The 21,834-nt window shown below is 40.9% G+C and overlaps 1 protein-coding gene across 1 annotated transcript; it reads right to left on the reverse strand.

Moving 5' to 3' along the window:
• Positions 1-1,610: 1,610 nt before the first annotated feature.
• Positions 1,611-21,125, reverse strand: LOC125767383 (uncharacterized). The gene is made up of 7 exons (XM_049433876.1): positions 21,014-21,125; positions 20,792-20,872; positions 19,036-19,590; positions 7,317-7,451; positions 6,581-6,677; positions 4,854-5,072; positions 1,611-2,039 (listed from the first exon to the last, which is right to left on the reverse strand). Exons 1-7 carry the CDS (start codon positions 21,026-21,028, stop codon positions 1,933-1,935), a joined length of 1,209 nt encoding a protein of 402 aa, XP_049289833.1. The 5' UTR covers positions 21,029-21,125; the 3' UTR covers positions 1,611-1,932.
• Positions 21,126-21,834: the final 709 nt, after the last annotated feature.

Genomic DNA, 21,834 nt, shown 5'->3' on the forward strand with positions numbered 1-21,834 from the left:
GGCAGGGGCTGAGTCCCGACGAGCACGGATAATCGGCCGTCCACTGTAATTAAGTTAAAATAAATGTTTAAAAAAACTTTGAAATATCGAATATTTAAGGTACTGATCAACCTGCGGAAACATTATGCGCGTGTAAATGACAACCTGGTTGATGTTTTATGATAGATGTAAAACTGGCAAAAATATGTTTTCTTGTAATTTTGTATTAGATTAAGATCGTTAATGTTGTTAATATTTAACGTTGCTTCACCCGTCTCCGAATGTCCTATGGTTATATCTAGCTATATTACCTAGATTTGAGTAATCTATCTTTCATGATGTTTTACTCGGCGTTGAACATTGCTAGAGAGTTCAATATGTAAAACAGGGTCGAAAATGTTGAATGATAATAATCTACGTGCAAATTATAAATGTTTACTTTAATGTTTAATGGCAATCGTCACACTCGTACTAAAAGTGGAATATGACACCTAACCATCATTATAAGAATATGCATTGTTCTAAGAGCTGCCAAAACCCGCACATTAGAAATTCTGTATATTGAATAAACTTTATTTTAATATTTATTATACGAAAAAGTAAGATAATATCCTATTTCAATTATTTCATGTTCAAACCCGGAAAGGGTCGGATATATTTGGAAATAGATGAACGGTCATGTTACCAGTTTATAAATGTCCGAATAATCGACGTTCTACTTTAGTTCAAGTTTCCATTTAAAAATAGTTTGTACTATTAATTTTTACATATTTGATAATTTAGACCAATTTGCGATTAGACTTTGAAGGAGAAAACAATCTTCAATACCCACTTTAAATATCAAACAGCTATTTTTTACGATAATGCATATTGTCAAAAATCTGAATACTTTCATTAAATACAAAAAATCAACAAGAGTACATTTTATTTTTTTGAATGAACAAACCATGTTCTGATCAAACTTCTTTTCACATTTAAATAAATATATGATTTTTTAAATAATTTAATGCTTAACAAATCATACAACTTTTAATTACTACTTTTTGCTATCTTTAATAAGAGTATAAGCAAAATAGTAACATCAAACATAACCACAAACATTCGTACCCAAAACCAAATGGAAACCAAATGCACGTTGTAGCATCGAGGTTTTTTCCAGTTAAGTAGGTTCAGTCGTTTAATTAGCAGTAAAGCTGCCTTGAACATTCACTGAACGGTAGGATTATGTACCGAAAGATGAATGAAGCCGAGGCAGGGCAATCATTTGATTAACGAACGAAATAATTATTCCTCATCGTTATCGTGATTATTTGCAGCACATTCCGGCACGGCCAGGCACATCGTTGGGTAAATTAACACGGTACATGCGAAAGAGGGTTCGACACGAATTTCATATTAGTTTGTAATCGTTTCTTTCTTGACTTTATTTGTTTATTGTTTACCCTTTCTACTTCACACTTTTACTTTGCTGCTTTTGAGTGCTTTTTCTCCGACATAATTTATTCGTATTCATCTCTTCAACAGGGAACAAAGCAAACACTCAAACGCTACCATGGGTTGAAAAAAGAAGAAAACAACATTGAAGACCAGTTTCGGAATCAAACAATAAGCGAAGAAATGATATAGACATGTTTTAAGAGGCAGATATCAACAGCATCTTCATTATTATTATTTACATGCGGCGGTTTCTTCCTACACTTGTCGTTCTCCTGCCGATTGACTTACGCATCTAATGATACAAACTAATGCAATTATGCAATACTGGTTGTGAGGGTGTAAATGTGAAACGTGTAAGATGAGTGCCGTAGCGAAAGCATCGTTTCTGTTGAGGAACAGCTTCATGATCGGCAAAACGCACCTTATCGCTTTAGTGTTGCAGATATTCTTTTTTTCCCCAAATGATGATTCTGTCCCAAAACAAAACCGGCTACGACACGTTCCTGTATGAGATTCTTAGTAGTAGTGGCTATCATCGTAGTGGCCGTAGTATCCATCGTGGTAATCACCGTAGTGTACGGCCGGTGCGTGCTCGGTGTAGTGGGCCGTCTTTGCAACGTGAACTGAAAAGGGAAAGGTAAGCAAATGGCGAATGTATTATTGCGGGGAAGTAAGACATTATGGAAAATTGATCTGGAAATAAGCAAAATAGTAAAATTCCCATTAATTGGAACGGTACACCTTCCACCCAAGGACTTCCCCCTTTTGCGGTGCTACGAATGATTTGACATTTAAACAGCAAGTGCTCCTGCAGCTGTTACCACCCATGGTCCGCTGACCGTTCGTGCACCACTGACCGGTTGGAGAAGAGTCACGTTCGTGATCTAGTTCGACAGCAGCCACGAGTAGTAACTGCGTCCCGCAGTCAACAGGTAGCCGAAAGCAAAAGAACATTATACCATCCGACAGCAAGATCGTGCTGTCACGGATCCGCACGCTTCAAGCAAATCGATCTCTCTGGACGGATTGAAACATGCCAAAGCAGATGTCCGAAACCGTGCGTTCACTCACGCGTCCCGCTCAACTCCGATGGTGGAAGAAGTAGTGGAAACGGCTAAACAAACTCGTTTGTCACAAAGGTAAACAAAATGTCAGTCAGTGCCATTCAATCGACGATTGTGCGGTCGATCGGTTCCACACGACCACCGCTGGAAGCGAAACGATATTCCGCGCTTCTTGAATTCGCTCGTAATTATATCGTTATGCAAAGCAGCATAATCGCTTTCTTATGACATCTAGTATTTTGCTAGTAAGGATGGAAGATAGAGAAAAAGAAATATGTCACGAAGAACTGTATGATGTAAAATTAATGGGTTCGTCGCTTAAAATTGACATTTGTTGTCTCAAGTCTTTTGATTCCCAGTTTATGTTTTGGTTAAGTCAAGAATTATTACTTATTTATTACTAATCGATACTTCTATCTGACCTCGGCTTCACTTACTAATCCACTAAGCCATAAAAAGATGCTGCAAGCAATCGATCGTTTTACACTCTTTTACAACAGGGAGTGCTTGTAGTGGCTCTTGAGGTGGTCACGACAACCGCTCCCGCACTTGTCCTGCTTCGCTGGTCATATGATAGAATGGCCCAACAAACACTCCTCTACCAGTGGTATAAACAAATCTCATTATATGCTCGTCCACACACCGCTCGACACGAGTGGCGGTAAGCAGAGTGTGTAATTAACCTTTAGCAGCAAAATAATCCGGCCTGTTTACAAGCGGTTACATGCAAATTAAGAGAACTCTTCGCACCGGCCGATAGTGACAGTGAGCACTGGCCGCTAAAGAATATGGGTCTTCTGCGAGCGTGTAGGAGCGTTTTGAGCACAATGTTGCATTGTTTCCCCGGCCATTCGAATTCCGTCGAGCTCCGATTCGAATCTCAAGAACAGATGGCAGCGTTTGTTTTTACTCCACGTGGTCCACGTTTGTGCGAAAACCTCACACGGTGCGTTTGTCGCATCCGCAGTTCGGGTACTGTTGGGCGCTTAGCCTTGACCTGATTATTGCGAATCTATTACTTTCGGCAGGGGGAACGGCACCCAACACTAATGACGTCCGTTGCGTGAGGTGCGGCTCGAGTACGACGCACAGGGGGTATTCAAATTATAGTGCCCTGTTTCGGTTGCAACGGATGTGCAATCGGATGTTACTGCTGGAATGATGGAGGCAATTCGGCAGAACAACAGATTTATGATAGGACGAATTGCTCGCCTAACCTTGCGATGGTTTATGCTGGGTAATCAAATTGGGAGGAACCATACAGTCGTTTAATGATGCATTGTTAGCTGGAAGGTTTGTTCTAATGCTGCTGTTGATGAACCTCGCTAGCCTTAAAATAATCTTGAAGATTTTTTTATTGAAACTTCTGTAGTCAACCCATTAATGGAGTTAATTAATAGATGAAATTGAAAGTTGAAATTTAACCCTAAGCAATATCAAAATATGTCTTCAGTAAACTGAACTACACTCTAACATTTGTACTCGCTCGATTTGTTTATCGTTTCATCTCCGATTTTATGTGTTTTTACTTTCGCTTCTTTTGATCTTTTATTTCCTCCAGTAAAAAGGAAATCCGGAAGTAAAGTGATAGTGAAAGGACTCGTGACACTCGATCGGCCAACTTATATCACGCGACTTATCGAATTTGCCCGATATCCGCAAGCTGCGAAAAACAGAGACAAACAAAACACCACCATCCCATCTCAGCTTGTCAGAAACCACCAAAACCAGTCTAACTGGACGTAACAACATATCGTAGGTCTCAGAAAAAAGCAGCACAACTTACAGCAAAACCCATCGCTCGTATCACTCCGGAACAAAGTGTACCGGTCCGCTTCGCTTTCGTCCGAAACGGCGTTTGCCGAAAATTTCCTTTACAATTAACAAATGAGATCGAGTTGTAAAAGTTTCGATAAAACCATCCCGAACCGGTTCGTCACGTTCGGTGCACGGGTGGTGAAGTTACATAAAGTTGGGAGCTTTTCAAATAAAGGACTTCTGCGTCATCGGCAAAACATCACACATCATCCACGCATTGGCAGTTATGAGTGGTGTGTGGAAAATATAGCTTTTTTACAATTGACTATAACACCATTGAACGAGACGCTTCATTATGTGGTGTTTATTGTGTGGCCTAGTTTCTAACACGTGGATGAGCCGTGGCATTTCATTCCAGTTGTGCCGCTTTTCTGTAGCAAAACATTGAATGTCACTTGAGGTAGCCGTTTTTCGATGACCATGTTCGGCTGGTGAAGAAGACTTCTACGAGTGTATGTATTGGAATGCGTTCCGTGCGTTCTCGACGCTTAAAGTGTCCAACACTTTGAAGTTTCTTGTTTTCTACTAATGCTGAACAAGTGGAATTCTACTTACGGAGTGGCTCGTGAGCATAGACGACCTTCTGTAGAACGGGAGCGGCTGGTACGTGGTGGTGGACGGCCTTCACCGCCGGGACAACGTGCTTAACGACGGGAGCATGAGCGTGAACGAGCGGGGCCGTCTTCGACACTACCGCGTTGAATCCATTGATCGGATCGGCGGTGTAGTCCACGGTACGCACGGAACCGTCCGGTTCGACAAGGGAGTATTGTCCTAGAAGGCAAAGAAAGAATAATTTAAATTAGTTTATTAATACTTTCTAATTTATTTTTTTTTATATTTTACAAAGCTTCTTATCAATCCATACATTTAATAAACAAATTTCGTTAGCTGATGTAAAGTATTAAATTAGTTTTATCAACCAGAAGAAACTAATAAAACAAAAATTGGCAAACAACAGCTAAACAACAATATTACCACCCTTCAATGCGTAAAAAACACGATAATATCAAACAATCTTCTTCAGCTCAGCGGGCGGCCGCTATATCTTAATCTTCCATCTTCGCGCTGATCGCACCTCTTCAGATAACTACCGAAGACGGGGCATCAATCGCTCGCTAGGTGGCCATCATAACGAAGCGGCTAATTTTGCATACGCACGCCACATTATGCTGAATCGTTGTATCGCACACAGGTGAGATCAATTTGCCCACCCGTGCTCCGCCCGCAGCATCCATCCGAACGTTTTGCAAATTAATTTCCAGTATTGTGTTCCACACCTGTTTTCTCCACACGAGAAGCGCCACAACCTCATCCTCAAACATTCTTCCCCTTGTAAGTCGTTGTTACAAGCCACAGTGAACAATTATTATGTAATGGGCTCGCCCGATTTTTTCGTGCGTTTCACGGGCCAATTCAGCGGTTTTGCGCTTCATTTGCACATTTTCTCACTTTCGCGCCGCTTCTGTTTGCGTTACTGAAAGGTGAAATTATGGTTCATTACTGTGCCAAAACGGTGCGAATGCCGGCAAAAATTTACACCTAATTTGCGATGCACTTCTATTGCCGTCGCTTCTTCGGTGCGGTTGATCGTCCAATCTCATCTGAATGATCACCAAACAGGCGAAACCACTTAACTAACTGAGGTCAAACCAAAAAAAAAACAACTCCGTTAATCATCTATGCTTTATGCTTAGAAAATGCAATCGTGTTGCAGTTCGCAATGAATGAATGGATGGAACGCATTGTATGAATGAACAATCTCTACGTCGGCGGGAGAAGATCCATCAATTGGTCCCTTCTGTGTGTGGCTGTTTGTTTTGCTGGTACGCTTTATTTGCCTCGCCGTGTAAAACAAAACTCTGTAAAATGGTGCAATCGTGCGAAAACTGCAACCATTATGCGAAAGGGAACCCCTCGGTCACATAATGAACTAGCTTCATCGGTGACGGAATGTGTGAAATATGGAACTGGAACACAACGCGAACCTCTGTGTTCACTGGCGACCTGATGCATGCTGGGATCTTTTGTTTCGTGGTTGGCTTTTCAAGACATCAGTACAAGTTGTCACTGATACCGGGCCAGATGGTGTAACTTGTGTCCCAACAAGATATGCATCGAATATGCATACATACAATTGTTTTTATGTGTGGTTATGGTTTTGTTTTTGGTACCGTCGGCTTAGACGAAGGGATCGTACATCGTTCATTCTGCTGCCATTCAACCGATCTTGTTCTGTCGTAATTCCGAACAATTCTAGAGTGACTTATGGTGGCACTTACCCTTTACAACATCTCCGTCACGAGTTTCGTGTTGCGACTTCACATCACCGGTACTGTGATCAGCGACTCCGTAGTTGAAAGCGTACTTGGGATGATCCTGCAACGAAAATAGCAAACTGTGTTAACCGTTGTTCTAGCCATGTTCTTAAATATCATTAATCCTTTTTCTCTAGGACAGTTTGATCTTAAAATCAATAAAAAAGAGTTTCTTTAATATTTTGTAATTTTCCATGTTTCACAATAAAATATATATATATATATATATATTTCTTTTTTTACATTAGAATTATAATTTTTACTGAAAAAAATAGTTGTAAATTAATTTTATGTATTCGAAGCTACAAAGCAAACAAACGTAGTAATTCAAATATCTATACAATATTTGCACAGCTATGGTCATTTTGTTACTCTTATTAAAAATTTTAAACTAAATATTTCATTCTAACAACTAATCCTGGTTTAGATTTTAATCACTTTTATCTTATTAAAAACATATTTGAGCTATTGTTAATTATTCATCTGGTTTTGTTTGTCTATTCAACCACGGTCGAAAACATTCACATCCACAACACATTCAGTGAGTCACTTTTTTCACACCAAACATCAACATTTCTCCATCATTACGGAACACCGTTTGATTCACTGTTGTGGATATTGTCTACCTCTCGTACATTCTACCACGATCGTTCTTAAGCTCTGAATACTTGCACAATTGACAAAAAGGAAAAATTCTCACATAGTAATCAACAGCGTATCCGGGACGAGCCAGAGCACAGCTTCCAAACATGGCCAGAGCCAGCAGCAATGTAGCACAGACGCGAGCAACCATTTTTATACTTTCAACCGTTTCAAACTTTTGACAACTTTTCACTTACAGTGCAAAATTTTCTTGCAATATCACTTGTTTTGCTGGGATGCGCTGAGCACGATCGAGTGAAGCGATGCCTTTTTTTCTGACCTACACGGAGCGTGGCTTGACGAGACACTGTACGCTGGGTGGTTGGTAATTTTGGTTTTATATAGTCTAGTGGTAACTGCAATCGATTGACGCCGGGCAACGGTGGCTGCGACTGATGGAACCCCTTCCAACGGGCACCAACAGCATGCCACCACTCGTTCCGCCACCAGCTGCCAACCATCGGTGCATGTGGAATGGAGACGTGCGCGACCGAGCTGACAGTGGCATTGTCTTCAGTGGTGGTTCCGTCATGAGATGAAACACTCTCGGGGCCCTTCTGGACAAGGGATAAGGACGGTGTTTATGTTGTTTTTGTTCCTTGCCGAATAAGTGATGATGGCGCGAACAGACCACACCGTTTTTCGTAGTTGACACATGCGGTGCTGAAAGAACGTTGTAGAGAGAGAGTTAGCTCTATTTTTCGTCAAAGATAATACAATCTTTTCTATGATTAAAAAAATTCTCTGGACAGCGAATGTATTTCATAGTACCTATTCTGCTGCACAAATTATGCGGAAATTGCAAACAAAACAATATCGTTATTTAAATGATATTATAGGCTATCATAAAGCTATCAAACGATAAATATATTAATTTGTTTCGAAGACCTTAAATATATATGTTGAACTTCATGAGCAGCTATTTATTCTACATCACAATAAGCACTGTTTACGCTACTACTTCATGATACAAGTAAATATTTTACAAACTTTTGTCAAGCTCAGTGTCCAAACTTCTAACGCTGTAATTCTGAGTTTTCTATATTCAAAATTTTCAATAAGATGTATATTTGTTCAAGAACGTAAACGCTCTTTCAATTCAATAAAAGGAATGATATAATATCGTGAAACTTTAATTTGAGTGAAGGATTGAGTTTGAAATTAAAATTTAAATCAAAGAGACAAATAACTCAAATCGAATTAATAAAGCGAGACATCCTGAACATAAGTCAATTGCAATACTGTGTAAACAATGATCTTCAATCACAGTTTTGTAAAATATTAGCATAATATATTTTTTGTACTTGTAAGAGTTCCGTATAATTTCTAAATATATTTAATCTGTATACTGTCACCTATGAATCTACTCGACCACAAATTTGTCAACAACGAAATGACAAATCATAAATTGCAAAGAAATCATTCCGCCGTGGCACACTTTTCGAGCGGACCACGATCTCACCCGACCGGAGAGATGCACACCTTCGACAACCTTTTGCCAATCCGGTGGCCGAATTACCGAAATGACTTACAATTTTTCGGCTCATCATATCGTCAGCTAAAAAGGTATCTGTCTAATCAAGTGCCCGATTGGGTAGGCGGTGTGGAACGTTACCAGGTTCAGGTCGCACGAGTCCCATGCCGTCGCACCAGTGCCCAGAAGACATTAGGTCACTCGCGCTGTTCGGAGTTCGGAGATCGTTGCTCGTGATTAATTGCTGGCCTAGCCGGTATGAAATCGTGATGGATTTCTTACTCCCGGCGTTACATCGACAACGGTCAATCGAGCAGTACGAATCTCGATCTTTAAAGAACCTCACGGATTTGGCTTGTACCAAGCATTGGGTGGATGATTTACATTTTAAGTTCAAGACCATAACTAGCTCTATTTCGGTGTTGTAACAGCGTGTTGATGCTGGCAGCCGATTCGATTCGATAAACTGGTGAGAATTTTTGAACACCGCGTCCCAGCACAATCAGTGTCACATTTGCCTACGATCACGTCATTTGCTGACGTTTGGTGAGGGATTCCTAATCGGATCTAGTTCCCGAGCGATATTTGCTGTGAACGTGTTGTTAATCGGTGTGATTTCAAGTTTCAGCTTCTTGCCACACGCAACCGAATGAACCCAGCCTGGTAGCACACCTAGTGCACGGTGGGCGTTGAATTATTTTGAAACAATCAACAATCGCTCCCAAATTAGCGGTTGATGAAAATTGAATCATAAGGTAAAAGAGGTGTGTACTGGCCAACACCTTCTCGGGTACCGGTGCTCCAGTGGCCCGTACGGTGATCTATTATTACGGCTGTGACCCAGTGATTTGGTTCATAATGATACGTCCAACCCGAGACCTTCGTTGAAAAGCATAGGGTGGAGATAAAGATGACAATTTCGGGCTACTGTTTATGTTTGGAATTTTTCGAGCTTAATATTATTTTGTGGAGAAAGAACACATAGCGAACGATCTCCGGGAGCTGTCAGAAAGGATCGAGTTTCCTACGAAAATCCTTGATGATGTGTTGTTGCGTGCTGGGATTGTATTGAAGGTTAAACCTTTCTATTCGTCACGCTTCTTTCACGAATCATTCATAACTCCTTATTCAAAAGCTGCGCGATGCATTCGATCTTCAGTCGGATACACTCAAGAAGGTGTTTTGCATGCGATAGTAACCAAAAACTAATACCTACTAACGTCATCCCAAAACCGTTTCTCAGCCTTTGCAGCCATCGCACCATAAGCCGAAAGCAGTTGGTTTGACACGAAAAAGATCACATGGTAGCACGATCGGAAAACACAATGGAAACCTCTGCGTAAACAAAACGCCGTTCTTCCTTTGCAACAGTACCGAGGGGCGAGTTACCGACAGCTTTTTCCACACTTTGTTTCCCAAAGCTCGGTCGAAGATTGTTTGCTCTACTGGTGGCTTTACTCGCGATGGTTAGTGCATGCTAATTAAACACCCCAAGACGAAGGTGGCACGCCTGCCTGGCATTCAAGGCAGTATCTTAACTTCAAAACCGCTGGGTTAGGTTTTTCGAGCGAGTTTTCACAGCCAGGCGATTAGGCACCAGTCTGTCGTCTCCGGCGCACAGCCGCACGATTTCGTGGTTGAGGTGGAAAATTAAATGGCCCCCAAAACGATCGGCGATGGGAGAATTTCGAGTGATATAAACCACCAAACCACCACCGTGTGCAATTATCGTAAGCGCAGCCAAAGAAAGGAACTGCGAGAACAACGCCATTCGGCTTGGTGAAGCTTGGTAGGAAAATCCTTGAATTTCCGTCATCGCTCAAACGCTGTCCGTGCCCATCCCACAAGGTTCTGAGAGCTTTCGTGTGTACCGAGGGTTTGTGGTGTGTTTTTGTTCCTTTTTTTTCGTTTCACTTTGGAGCGGAAATGGTAATCAGCATAGTTAGATACAGTGAACACCTCACTCGAGCACAATACGTACCGCGTCCGGATTTAGCCAGGGACGCCTGTACCAGTACGCGTTGTCATCGTGGCTGTCAGCATCATCGGGTAAAGGTTATTTGTTAAGGTAAATTTGAGCAATTTGTTTTAGATCACAAGCAAGCATGAAATGGTGCAGAATTGTGCGGCAACCATTAAGCGGCCATTTTGCTATTGTTTGATCAGATATGATCGAATCCAATGTTAATTATTTTATGGGATAGTTTTTCGGTGAATTAGAAGGTTGAATTATTTCGCATGAATATGCTACTAACTGGAGAATTAGTATTAAATAGAGCTACATTTCGTGTTGGTTATTTTATGCAAAAATATCCATCCTCAAAAACGATTGATATGCAAAAGAAAATTAAATGAAGTAATTGATTATAATAAAAACCAAAACATTAACAAATGTGCAACATGAATTTTTAAAACATCACAATTAAAATTAATTAAACTAAAATTTCATTAGTAATCCCTCTCTTACCATACGAAATAAATCTAAAACTTTTAAAGTTTCAATTGTTAATAATGATGAAAAATGATATAAGTTTATCGAAGAGCCCAATACAGCCGTAAGATGATTTTATTTTATCCTCGATTGATTCCAAATTCAGGTCACCTTTTCCCTCTCGTCCGAGGTTCATCTCACCATTGGACGATCATGATACCCCATAACGTCTAATGCAGTAAGATAGCCACATCACATCACTGATTGATCCATCGACCAGGAGGAATTCGGTTTTTGGGCACCAATCTCCAAAACTGAGATTCCTGGGATTGAAAATAACTCCAATGGATTGTCATAACGAGCAATAAAGGTAAGGTCGGAGCAATTATGTTTATAGCACGCCCTGCACACCAAACGATGCACATTTCGAAAATGCACTACTCCGTTCCACAGTTCACAAAAAAGCGCCTCATAAGGAAAATAAGCAGCCAGGGCGCTTGTGGAATGCCTCAAAGTTGTGATGTGCTTCGTGAACTGTTACCCTCGCTCTGAACCCACTGGCTCAAACAAAGACAACCCATTGTTATCAAATCGATTGCAACGAATGCAGTTTTCCGACATTACTCATAATTCCCGTGGCATTGACAAATGCCATTGGCAGCACATGTTCGGGCAGCAAGTTGCTCTACTTTACCGTTCCGGCAAAGTGTCTGGGACCACGGTTAATCGTGCTCCCACACAGTGACCGATATTTGGACGGTGCATCAGTTGTAGGAGTCACTTGTCGACCGGGGTCAGTCGCGTCCATTGCTTAACCGTACGGTCGACTACCTCACCGAAAAGCAACAGACACCGCAACCGCCAACCCAGGTAAAGTGCAGAAAGCTTCGCGGCATGGTACCAATTAAACAAAAAAAAAAAATAATAGAAAAAATGGTGCCTCAATTCCTCCCACAACGGCTGATGCTGGGGTAATGAGAGGGAAAATTTTTACGACACAACTGCTTCGACGACACTCTAACGCTTGTCCGGTGACTAGCGTTGTGGTAAACTTATGCAATGGCAGCTGCAGCAGCGGCACAGATCAGCACCGCTGCCAGTGTGTCCGGTCGAATTGGGTCGTAAAAAAGGACCACTTAATTTCAAGAGCAACTATCCGCCACCGACCTACGATTCGATGGTAAACGGTTTTTAAGCGAATTGGGTCGATCGGCAAAAATGGTTCAACCTTACTACGGGCCTTCGCCGTTAGTGCGGGCCGGATGTGGCGTTTAGTTGATCATTTGTTTGACACGTGATTAAGCTGTTATCTTGAACCCACCATCCGTGTTAAAATCACGTTCAAACGGTTAATAATTAAATTTTGAATGGTGTATTTTTTGCTTTCAATGATCACCGAGCTGCTTTTTAACGTCCGAAGAAGTGTGATGGATGCAACTTTAACAACAGATGGTTTCCTTTATTTAAGTTATGAATAACGCAGGCGTTTTTGATTTTCGGGAAACAAATGTAGTAAAAACCCATGAATCTTGGTATGTGGTAGTAACATAACAACATTTTGTATTTATTTACTTAACATAAGAATCAATAAAACAACTGTTAGATATTTAATTATTCGCTAGATATTGACACATTAAACATTATTGGCATTATGTGTTTTTTGTGATTCATTAAATCTCTCTATACTCATTGCATTTTTTGCATTCAAAAACAAAAACGATCCATTTTAATGAGTTAGAACTGTCCCGACGTGCCATAGGTATGTCTTTAATCCCGCAATTAACCATCAGTAGCAATGCCTCCCATCATCATTACTATTTTTACTGTCACGTTTAATGTGAGAACGGAACAAACGAGTGTTTGAGCTAAAGGATAAAGGTAAGTACCGTTGACACCAGACAACAGAAATAAAAGAAGAAGAAAAAACATAAACTCGCTCGAAAGGCTCGGCTAATTCCTTCCAATGCCATCGCTTCGCTCCGCGAGTGATTATTGCTCCAGTAACATTTTGTTCATCTGATCTCCACCAACACTACCCAAGAGTCGCCAACATATTGAGGCTCATGCCCGCGCGTACTTGCCTCCTTCGTCAAGGTTTTGGTCGATTGGTTTCACGTACACTAACGGTTGAGATTTGAAACACGCAGAGAATCCGTTTCGCTATAAATTTAGAGCAACTGGTGGGAGTTCAAAGTTCATGACCAAACGCTGCTTCTCCATGTTGGTGAGCATGGTTTCGCTTGAAAGGCACATTTTTGCAACATATCCAGGTTTTTGATGCTCGGAATGTCGCGCATCCATTTTATGATGAATTTAACGTCTGTCTTTTACTAGTAATTGCTGCACTGAAAATACACTTTATGACAGAGAGCGTTACAGGCTCATCTGCATCTGCCCTATTCTCGGAGGGAAAGCTTAGTGTCCGAGCTCAGGTTGCTTAGCTTCGTACAGGAGGATGACATGGGGCGAAACATTAATGGTGCCAGCTGATGCACCCTCTTGCCTAGTGGAACAATTACATGCTTTGCGCAATCGATCTTGGTTTTGGAAAGTGGGTAACACTTTCAGTAGAAGAAACCATCTTCGTATGTGAACAGAGCGTAACAGAAATGGTGTCAACTAAGGTATGCCTTTCTTACAGTAACACTTTTTTGTACTGATATTTTAAAAAACCTTTATGTTATTGTTAAAATATTTTAACAAAAAAAAATGAGCTTAAGAATGATTTTTTTTTCACAACTAAACCATGTTAGTTAATTTCGATATTACATATTACATAATTTAAATTATCTAGCCCTGATTGATATATTATTTGCTACTAATTGATATTGTTGATCGTCGAACACAAAACGATTGAACGAAGCTCCTTCTAGCAGTAACATTACCAATTCAGCTAATTGTGACTATTTTTTTCGCTTCTACCACTTGATGTCTGAGTTACGCAAGCATTGAAAAGCCTCGCATAAAACTCCCCTGCACACGCATGTTATACCGGCAATTCAATTAATGCCCTCCAATTGTAGATACACCTATGCTTGAAGTTTGCCATGACGAACCGGAGACACGAAAAACACTCTACGATTGTCTACAAATTCATGATTGAATGCTAACGGTATAGGGAAAAAACACGCATAACCGCACACAAACACACATGAGTCCGTCTAGAAGCTTAGTCTCGTCTAAAGTCCGGAGCTTTCCTTGATTGCTGCTACATTGCCTCGCGTTGACAAAACTTGCACCGAAGAGTTTTTCGGAGTTTGGATTTGCAACATGTTAATTATGAGGTTGCGCAGCGAAGCGCAAAACGACCGCTACCTTGCAGATACGTTTTACGATGGCTTATTCTTTCGATCTACTTGAAGGTCTTCGGCAAATATTGTTTGATGAAGAGTTTCATATGTACTTTCTTGCATTGAATTCGATGTACATTGCCGATTAAACTTGTGTGTGCGATGTATGTGGAAATTTGTTTCCATCATTTATTTATCATTTTATTAAATGGAATAATAATTTATAACAATTTTAGTACTAATGGATCGTTTTGACAATATTATTTTTATAACGAGTTATTCATTGAAGTTTAGGTCTACTGAAACAAAATGTAAACAAAAAATGTTTTAAATTATAACTGTTTCAATTGGTTGTATAATGAGCTGTTTATAAGTAGTATTTCATAGTAATAATTAGGAAAAACCGAAGGACTTACATCTTGCACATACATCTTATCTGAAACAGAATGAATATGCTCAAGGTGTATTTTCTTGCATTTAGTTCTCAGTAATAATGTATTGTAATTCGAAAATAACTAAATTAAAATTAATAAAAATAACTGTAACCTCCCAAATAACTCCTCCGCTCCGCCCCCAATCATTAAGATTCGTCATCGTTCGATCTCACGCCGAAGAGCAGAACATTACGATCAATTTACATCTAGCGCGCATTACGTATTGCCCGCCCAACTACATTTCCATCGCCAGCCAGATGGAGCGGCGCAGTTTGTTCCTGTAACATAGTCACCCACTGCCCCAGTGCAGAAGAAAACCGATCGACACCGGTGCAAACGAAGAAAGCAAATGAAGTGGCAGACGTTGCCACCGAGTGACATAAGGCAAGTCGCAGCTTAAACCATCAACGGCACACGGCACCAGTGTATAATCCATTTATCGATGGCTAGGACTACTTCTTTCGCTTAACAATCTTCACCGATCGATTGCAGCTTCTTGTTTCTTTTCTTTTTTTGTGTTCAATTTGTTCCCGTATCTGGCTTTCGACACCTTCGACCGTTCCTAGGCTACTTCACCCATTTTCCACCTGCTTCGACTTTCAATGGTTTCTTAATCGTAATAGATCCATCAACCCAATTTCAAAGGTAGGAACCCGTACAAAACTGCGCGATGAAAAGCCGGTGCAATCCGATCTTCCAGTTTGATGGCACGGTGGTGCGCTACCAGTTCGGTCGAAAGATGAGCTGATGCTCGGTTCCAGTTATTATTTAATCGTCTACCTTTCTTACACTCCCGTCCGGCATGTCCAGTAGAGATACGCTAATAGTCCATGGGTGGGTTCTCTTGTCTCTTTTTTTGCAAAGATAAACACTAACCTTTCCTGGGGTGGGAAATTTGCATTACCCGATATCCAACATGCAGCGAGTGGTTGATTGTATTGCATGCGAAGACCAAGGTTAGTTGTCTTTCCCTGGACTGAGTGTGAAAAACAATCCTGCCCCAAAAAGGCCCCAGTCTGTTCCATAATAGTCGTTACAAGCGTCATCCAACAGGGAGCTGCCTAGTATTCGGTCATTAAGTGCGCTGGGTGTGATAGTAAAAGCTTACTTTACGGTCACTTTAGCAAATGAAGACGATCAATTAGAGAAACGCTGCTTCACCTCGACGGTGCTAGTAAAACATGTTTTCATTTGCACCTCGTTCAAAACGCATAAATCTAGTCCATGATGCGACCGACCAAAATGCTGGTGCTTTCGAGTGTGCCATTTGTTGCGTGAACTCCACGCTTGCAATCGATTGTAGCGCAGCTTTGATAATGATCGTCCCCGGTACTTCTGCAAGATAAGATCGTTTAGATGCTAACAAAAAATCCCACCTCGAGCACCTACAACTACCGGCTTGTTTTGCCGGCGAGAAACAATAGTCAACTGATGAAGCAAGAAAACGATATTATTTAAGCCACTTAAGTTAAGCTAATCCGCTTCGTTGTGGGACACCATTTCACTTAAACCATCGCTTGCAAATCAACCTACGGTGGGATGAGAACCGAAAAAATGCCACTCGTCAAGATAAGCTTCAGCAAACATGGTATGGTGGTGAAGCTTGCAAAACATTCAATCTGGCAATCGTTTAAACTGATGTGAATTATTCGCAGCAACGAGCGACCATAGGACCGAAGCGGAAGACGACAACGCTCGCTGATGATGCTTTTGTTTTGTGGGCTGGGGATAGATATCGTCAAAAACTTTGTCAAACCACCGTACGACCTTCCCTTTTCAGAGAACGAAGAATGCGCAACTTAATTAAAACGTTGCAATAAAATTTTATCAACTACCATTTGTATGGTCGATTGCCTTTAAATCAATATTTGCGGCAGTTAGTGACGGTAGCGAGACTTTTCCTACCAGAACCTAACCAAATGGCACGAGTTACTGATTCAATCAAGCGAGTCGAAAAAGATGGGAAACGGGTGGTTGCCAATTGACAATGTTTCAGTAGCGTTACTTTTGCGAAAGCACCTGATTTGTTCTGCTGGTAACGAATCTATATGCAGAAACACCTGCTTGATTGAACGGCCTACGAGAAGTTTCCCGAACAATCATCATTGCTGCAATCGTTTTCGAATGTAAACAACAATTAACGCTTATCATAAAATGGGAAGGAATTGTAGGAAATAAATCCGAATTTAATTTGATCGTTTCAATTGCTTTTTGTTGTAAAAGTCGAGTGAATGTCATCTCAAATGATTATTCTAGCTCCTTAATGCATGATTGTAAATGTATAAAATTAACAGTTCTTAAATACATTACAAATTAAAAAATGTATAATATGCGAAATTAATCCTTCTAATAATGCGCCTGAATGTTTGCTAAACGCAATACATCTTAAAGCGTTTCTTTTGTATTTTAAGCGTTTTTCTCCAACGCTTTGAGTTTTAAAATAAAAAAAACGGACACTAAAAACAATAGTATATAAAGAAGCCATTTTTTTGTTCTATTGTAGCTCAATTTTCAACAACAACAAAGCAAATGTAATGTTTAGTCATTGTTGTTATCTTATTTAATTATACATTTCTTTCACAAACCAGACGAATCTTTTGATAAATGATTTCGATAAAAGAAATAGATTAATGTTGTGTAAAAAATGTGCTTGATTTTGTCAGTCGATTAAAAACATAGGAACACCATCTAGAGTCTAATTGAACCACCGCTAATTGAACTACAAGCTTAACATTATAATTTTTAGTCGAAGTTCAATTTTGATATGCCCCAAGGTTGGGGTATAACCAATTTTGGGTGTTTATTTTTAAACATAAGCAAAGATTTTGAACATAAGCAATATTATAAATTGCCCGGTGGTTCATGTGATAAACGGCGCCCATCCACACGGCAGGACCGGGTTCAAATTCCATCCGGACCGTCTCCCCGTAGCATGGACTGACTATCCTGCTACGTGGTAAAATAAGTCTTGATACTGAAGTCTTATTTTAGTCTTGAAAAAATAATATTTTAAATTTTACTAATATATGGCCGTTTGATATAAATGAAACAAAATTCAAAACAAAAATTTCACTAAATGTATAAACAAGTAATGTTATTGAAAATGAGTTTTTATGGGATATTATTTAGTTACATAATTGAGAAAGAAATACTTAAAATTGAGTTCGATAATCATTCGATAAACAATGTTAACAAATAAATTAAAGATACATAACATCTACAAGGTTTTCAAATGTCTACAAGATCGAAGAAAAGTCTACTACAAGATCGGTACCTAATTTCATTCTAGTCATTTCCTCAAACGAATAATTGATAGACAAAAACGTAAAAGCGAAATGCAATAAATTGATTGTAATAAATATAACACAAACCATTTCATCGTACATTTGAGTTTTATTCTTCATTTTAAATTAATATCATCGGTGTTCATTCCATTCTGTACAAGTAGACTGTCCTCCTCAAGCCGACGGTACTACCGTAAGCAGCAACCCGAGGTCCGAGAAGGAAAGTCATGATGAAGTAAAGCCGGAACATTCTACTCGTTCGTTGTTTTTTCGAAGTACATATTGAGTATTACGATCGTGAGCTCATGCGATCAGCACTGCGACAGTTTGATCCGATGGTAGCGTGAAGAGCTAAGATGCAAAGCAAAGGTTACAATCGAAATGAATCCGATTCAATTCTAGAAATCTTTCGTAATGGTATTCGAGAAATGCGGAACTAGTTCGTAGACCAAATCGCGACATTCCGACTCCAAACCCGAGTTTAAAAAAAACGATCTGCAGTTCACTCAAATCTACTCTCACAAATATCGTCGCTCGTTCCAAACCAAAACACCATACGGACGATGCTGCACGCACGCAGTAACGATCACGAACTATATACAGGATCAAGAACGGCGGAGTACAGTTTCGGGCGATGCTTTCATCAGCGGTGGCCATTAGAGAAGAGAAGGTGATGCGGGATCGATAAAGCTGCTTCCCGTTGGTGGCCACGAGGAAGGAAGTTCCAGAGCGGGGAATGATAGAGCTAGGGAGATGAAATAAATATCCACACTTTTGGCAGTGAAGTCAGGCAGAGGGAATCGGATCGCAAGAGTGTCCTCCGGGAGTGGGCAGCTTTTGAGCGTGTTTTATCGGAAATGCTTAATGGTAGTAAGCCAGCGGGGCGGCGGCCTTGCCATGGTACTCAACGGTTCCGTGAGCTGGGGCATAGGCGTGCGAGGCGTACACAGCCGGAGCGGCATGGCTGGCGTACACGGCCGGGGCGTGCGACACGACGGTCTTGGAAACGACAGCTGGGGCAGCATGGGTAGCATAGACGGCCGGGGCATGGGAAGCGTAGACAGCTGGGGCAGCGTGCGAAGCGTAGACAGCTGGGGCAGCGTGCGAAGCATAGACGGCCGGGGCCTGGTATACGGCCGGGGCATGGGCGACGACAGCTGGGGCAGCGTGGGCAACGACGGCCGGGGCGGCATGGGCAACAACGGTCTTGGCATGGACGGACGGGGCCGACTTGCTGACGACGGCGTTGAATCCGTTCACATCATCGGCGGTGTAGTCGACGGTGCGCACGGAACCGTCTGGCTCAACCAGGGAGTACTGGCCCTTCACGACATCACCGTCGCGGCTCTCAACCTGCGACTTGACATCTCCGGTCAAACTATCGTGAACACCATAGTTGTAGGAGTATTTGGGGTGAGCCTGTAATGAAAAAAAAAAACAAACGGAAGCGAACGGTTAATGATCGTCAAACGTGTCCTTGAAAAACGAAAACTACTAAATGGTGCACGCTACAGATGGAACACAGTTTCCGCTGAGGCAGTTTAAATTATTCCACTTTATATGCAGCTACCGATGAGGAAGGTGTGGCTAACATATTCCTTCATTATCATATTATCTGTTTGGTGAATTATAGATGAGCTTGTACTGTGATTGAATTTCGGTAGCATTTTCTATTAATTTTAATGAATCGAATCATCTGGCCTTTTAACAACACTTTTAAGACATGTTTCAACAGCGGATTAAAAAGCGATTGTGTCTGATCGATTACAGTAACGGATTCACTTTTAACTTTAATCCAAAAAAACAAGTATTAACTCACATGCATTACTCTGATTGCACATGAGGTGAGTTTTCATTCACCTTCGAAAGTGCATCGATAAAATGGAATGATCAACTGTTTAGAAAACGCGATCAAGGGCAGGTTACGCATTCGTAGTTTAGTTGCTATGGTTACAGCTACAATTGGATGTTTCACGATGCATCACCAAAAGTGACAGATGATCGCCCCCAAGAAACGTTGCAATTAATGGGGTTTAATCTTTAAATGGGGTTGTTTGTTTCACCCCGGTACGGGTGGAGTTATAAGGTGGGTTTTGGATTTGTTTTATTTTGAACAATATAGTTAGGTTGTAACGATATTGTGACATTTTTGTTTGCATAAATGATTTGAAATATTATAATATCAGGAAATATGTTGAGCTTTGAACCAAATTAAAAGCCCCATACCAAACCCAATCAGAAAGAATAAACATTTCAAAATATTCTGATAGATAATATCAGATCATGATAGATCAAAAGACTTAAGTATCAAGCGATGAACCTTACAAAAATTATTTTCAATCGGTTTCAATTCCTTTGTACTTAATTGTGAGAAAAAATCCTTTAATTACAATCCCTACATCCTTTGTAGCTTGAAAGTTTTGTGAATATAAAGTGATTTGAACTAGCTAACTGTTCTTGATGAATGATTTCATCGATAAATTGTATTAAAAATAATGTATTCACATGATGTTGGACGTAAGCAACTTTTTTCATAAAACCTTTTCAATTTAAATTCACTTTTCTTTAACAAACTCACTACAGTTGCAACACCGATCCTTTTTGAAGAATATTTACTTACGTAGTAGTCTCCCTGGTATTCAGTGGCGAGTGGGACCACACCAGCAGCGGCAACTCCGATAACAGCCAGGCACACAAGCGACTGCGAAGGAAATGATCGAAGATTAAGATGAAATTAGAACACACACACACATTTTCACTACGATGAGCCACTAGAGAGAACTAGAGGTTCCTGGCAACTAAAATCCCGCAAAGGACTTGACTAACACGAAACGGAACTCACTTTGATGAAAGCCATTTTAATAGGTTTTGAGTGTTTAGGTTGGGTTTAGCAAACTTTGCTTTGCACTAGGACGAGTTCTGAACTGCGAATGATATCTAACTGATTTGTGCTGACCGCTTTTATAGTCAACTCCACCCGTGCGTTTGCTGCTGCCGGTGTCCGTGGGGCTTCGGTAGTGGATTTTGTTGTTGCTCGGGTCTCCTTTACCCATCGCCGATCGTCCCACCATGACATGCCCACCCCGGCAGATCGTTCCCTTTCACTCTCAACGGTTCGCTAGCACCGTTCATTCGCCTTCTAAACCTTAAGTCACCGTACGGAACAGAGACCAAGCTCTCCGAGCTGTTCTTGTGCCGCAAACATGCGACACAGTCGATCTTAGTATGAGATTGAACAAGGAGAAGGAGAGAGAGAGAGAGTTTTTTTTAAGAAAACGTCACACTGCTAGGAAGACAGAGCAAGCAGAATGAGTAAGAGAGCCTCCAGTGTCTAGTAATCGTAATAGTGTCCAACATGCCAAGATGCTGCAAAGTGTGATCAACGAAGGGGAAGCAAACCGAAACACTACCGTGTATACATTTGGTGGAGTACGTTACCGATGGGAGGTCGTAACGACTAGAGTGTCATGCGAGATACCGTTGATGAGTGACGTCAGGTCTGGCTGGAGGCTGTAGGGAGGAACTAGAGGGGGTGTCCATTATTTTACCACTCAATCGATCATTACACGACCGATCTTGTAGAAACGAGAACGATACAAACGATGTTTGGACGAAAGGTGGACGGTTGGAGGCTGGACATTTTTACAGCACCCTGCACGATGG

Source organism: Anopheles funestus, chromosome 3RL (genome assembly GCF_943734845.2).
Source record: "Anopheles funestus chromosome 3RL, idAnoFuneDA-416_04, whole genome shotgun sequence".
Classification (NCBI taxonomy): Eukaryota; Metazoa; Arthropoda; class Insecta; order Diptera; family Culicidae; genus Anopheles; species Anopheles funestus.

Excerpts from the sequence above, each read along its gene's own strand:
- LOC125767383 (XM_049433876.1), bottom strand. Across the intron at positions 19,591-20,791 it reads AATACCAGGGAGACTACTAC|GCTCACCCCAAATACTCCTA; the intron begins GTAAGTAAATAT and ends TTTTCATTACAG. Across the intron at positions 6,678-7,316 it reads GATACGCTGTTGATTACTAT|GATCATCCCAAGTACGCTTT; the intron begins GTGAGAATTTTT and ends TTTTCGTTGCAG.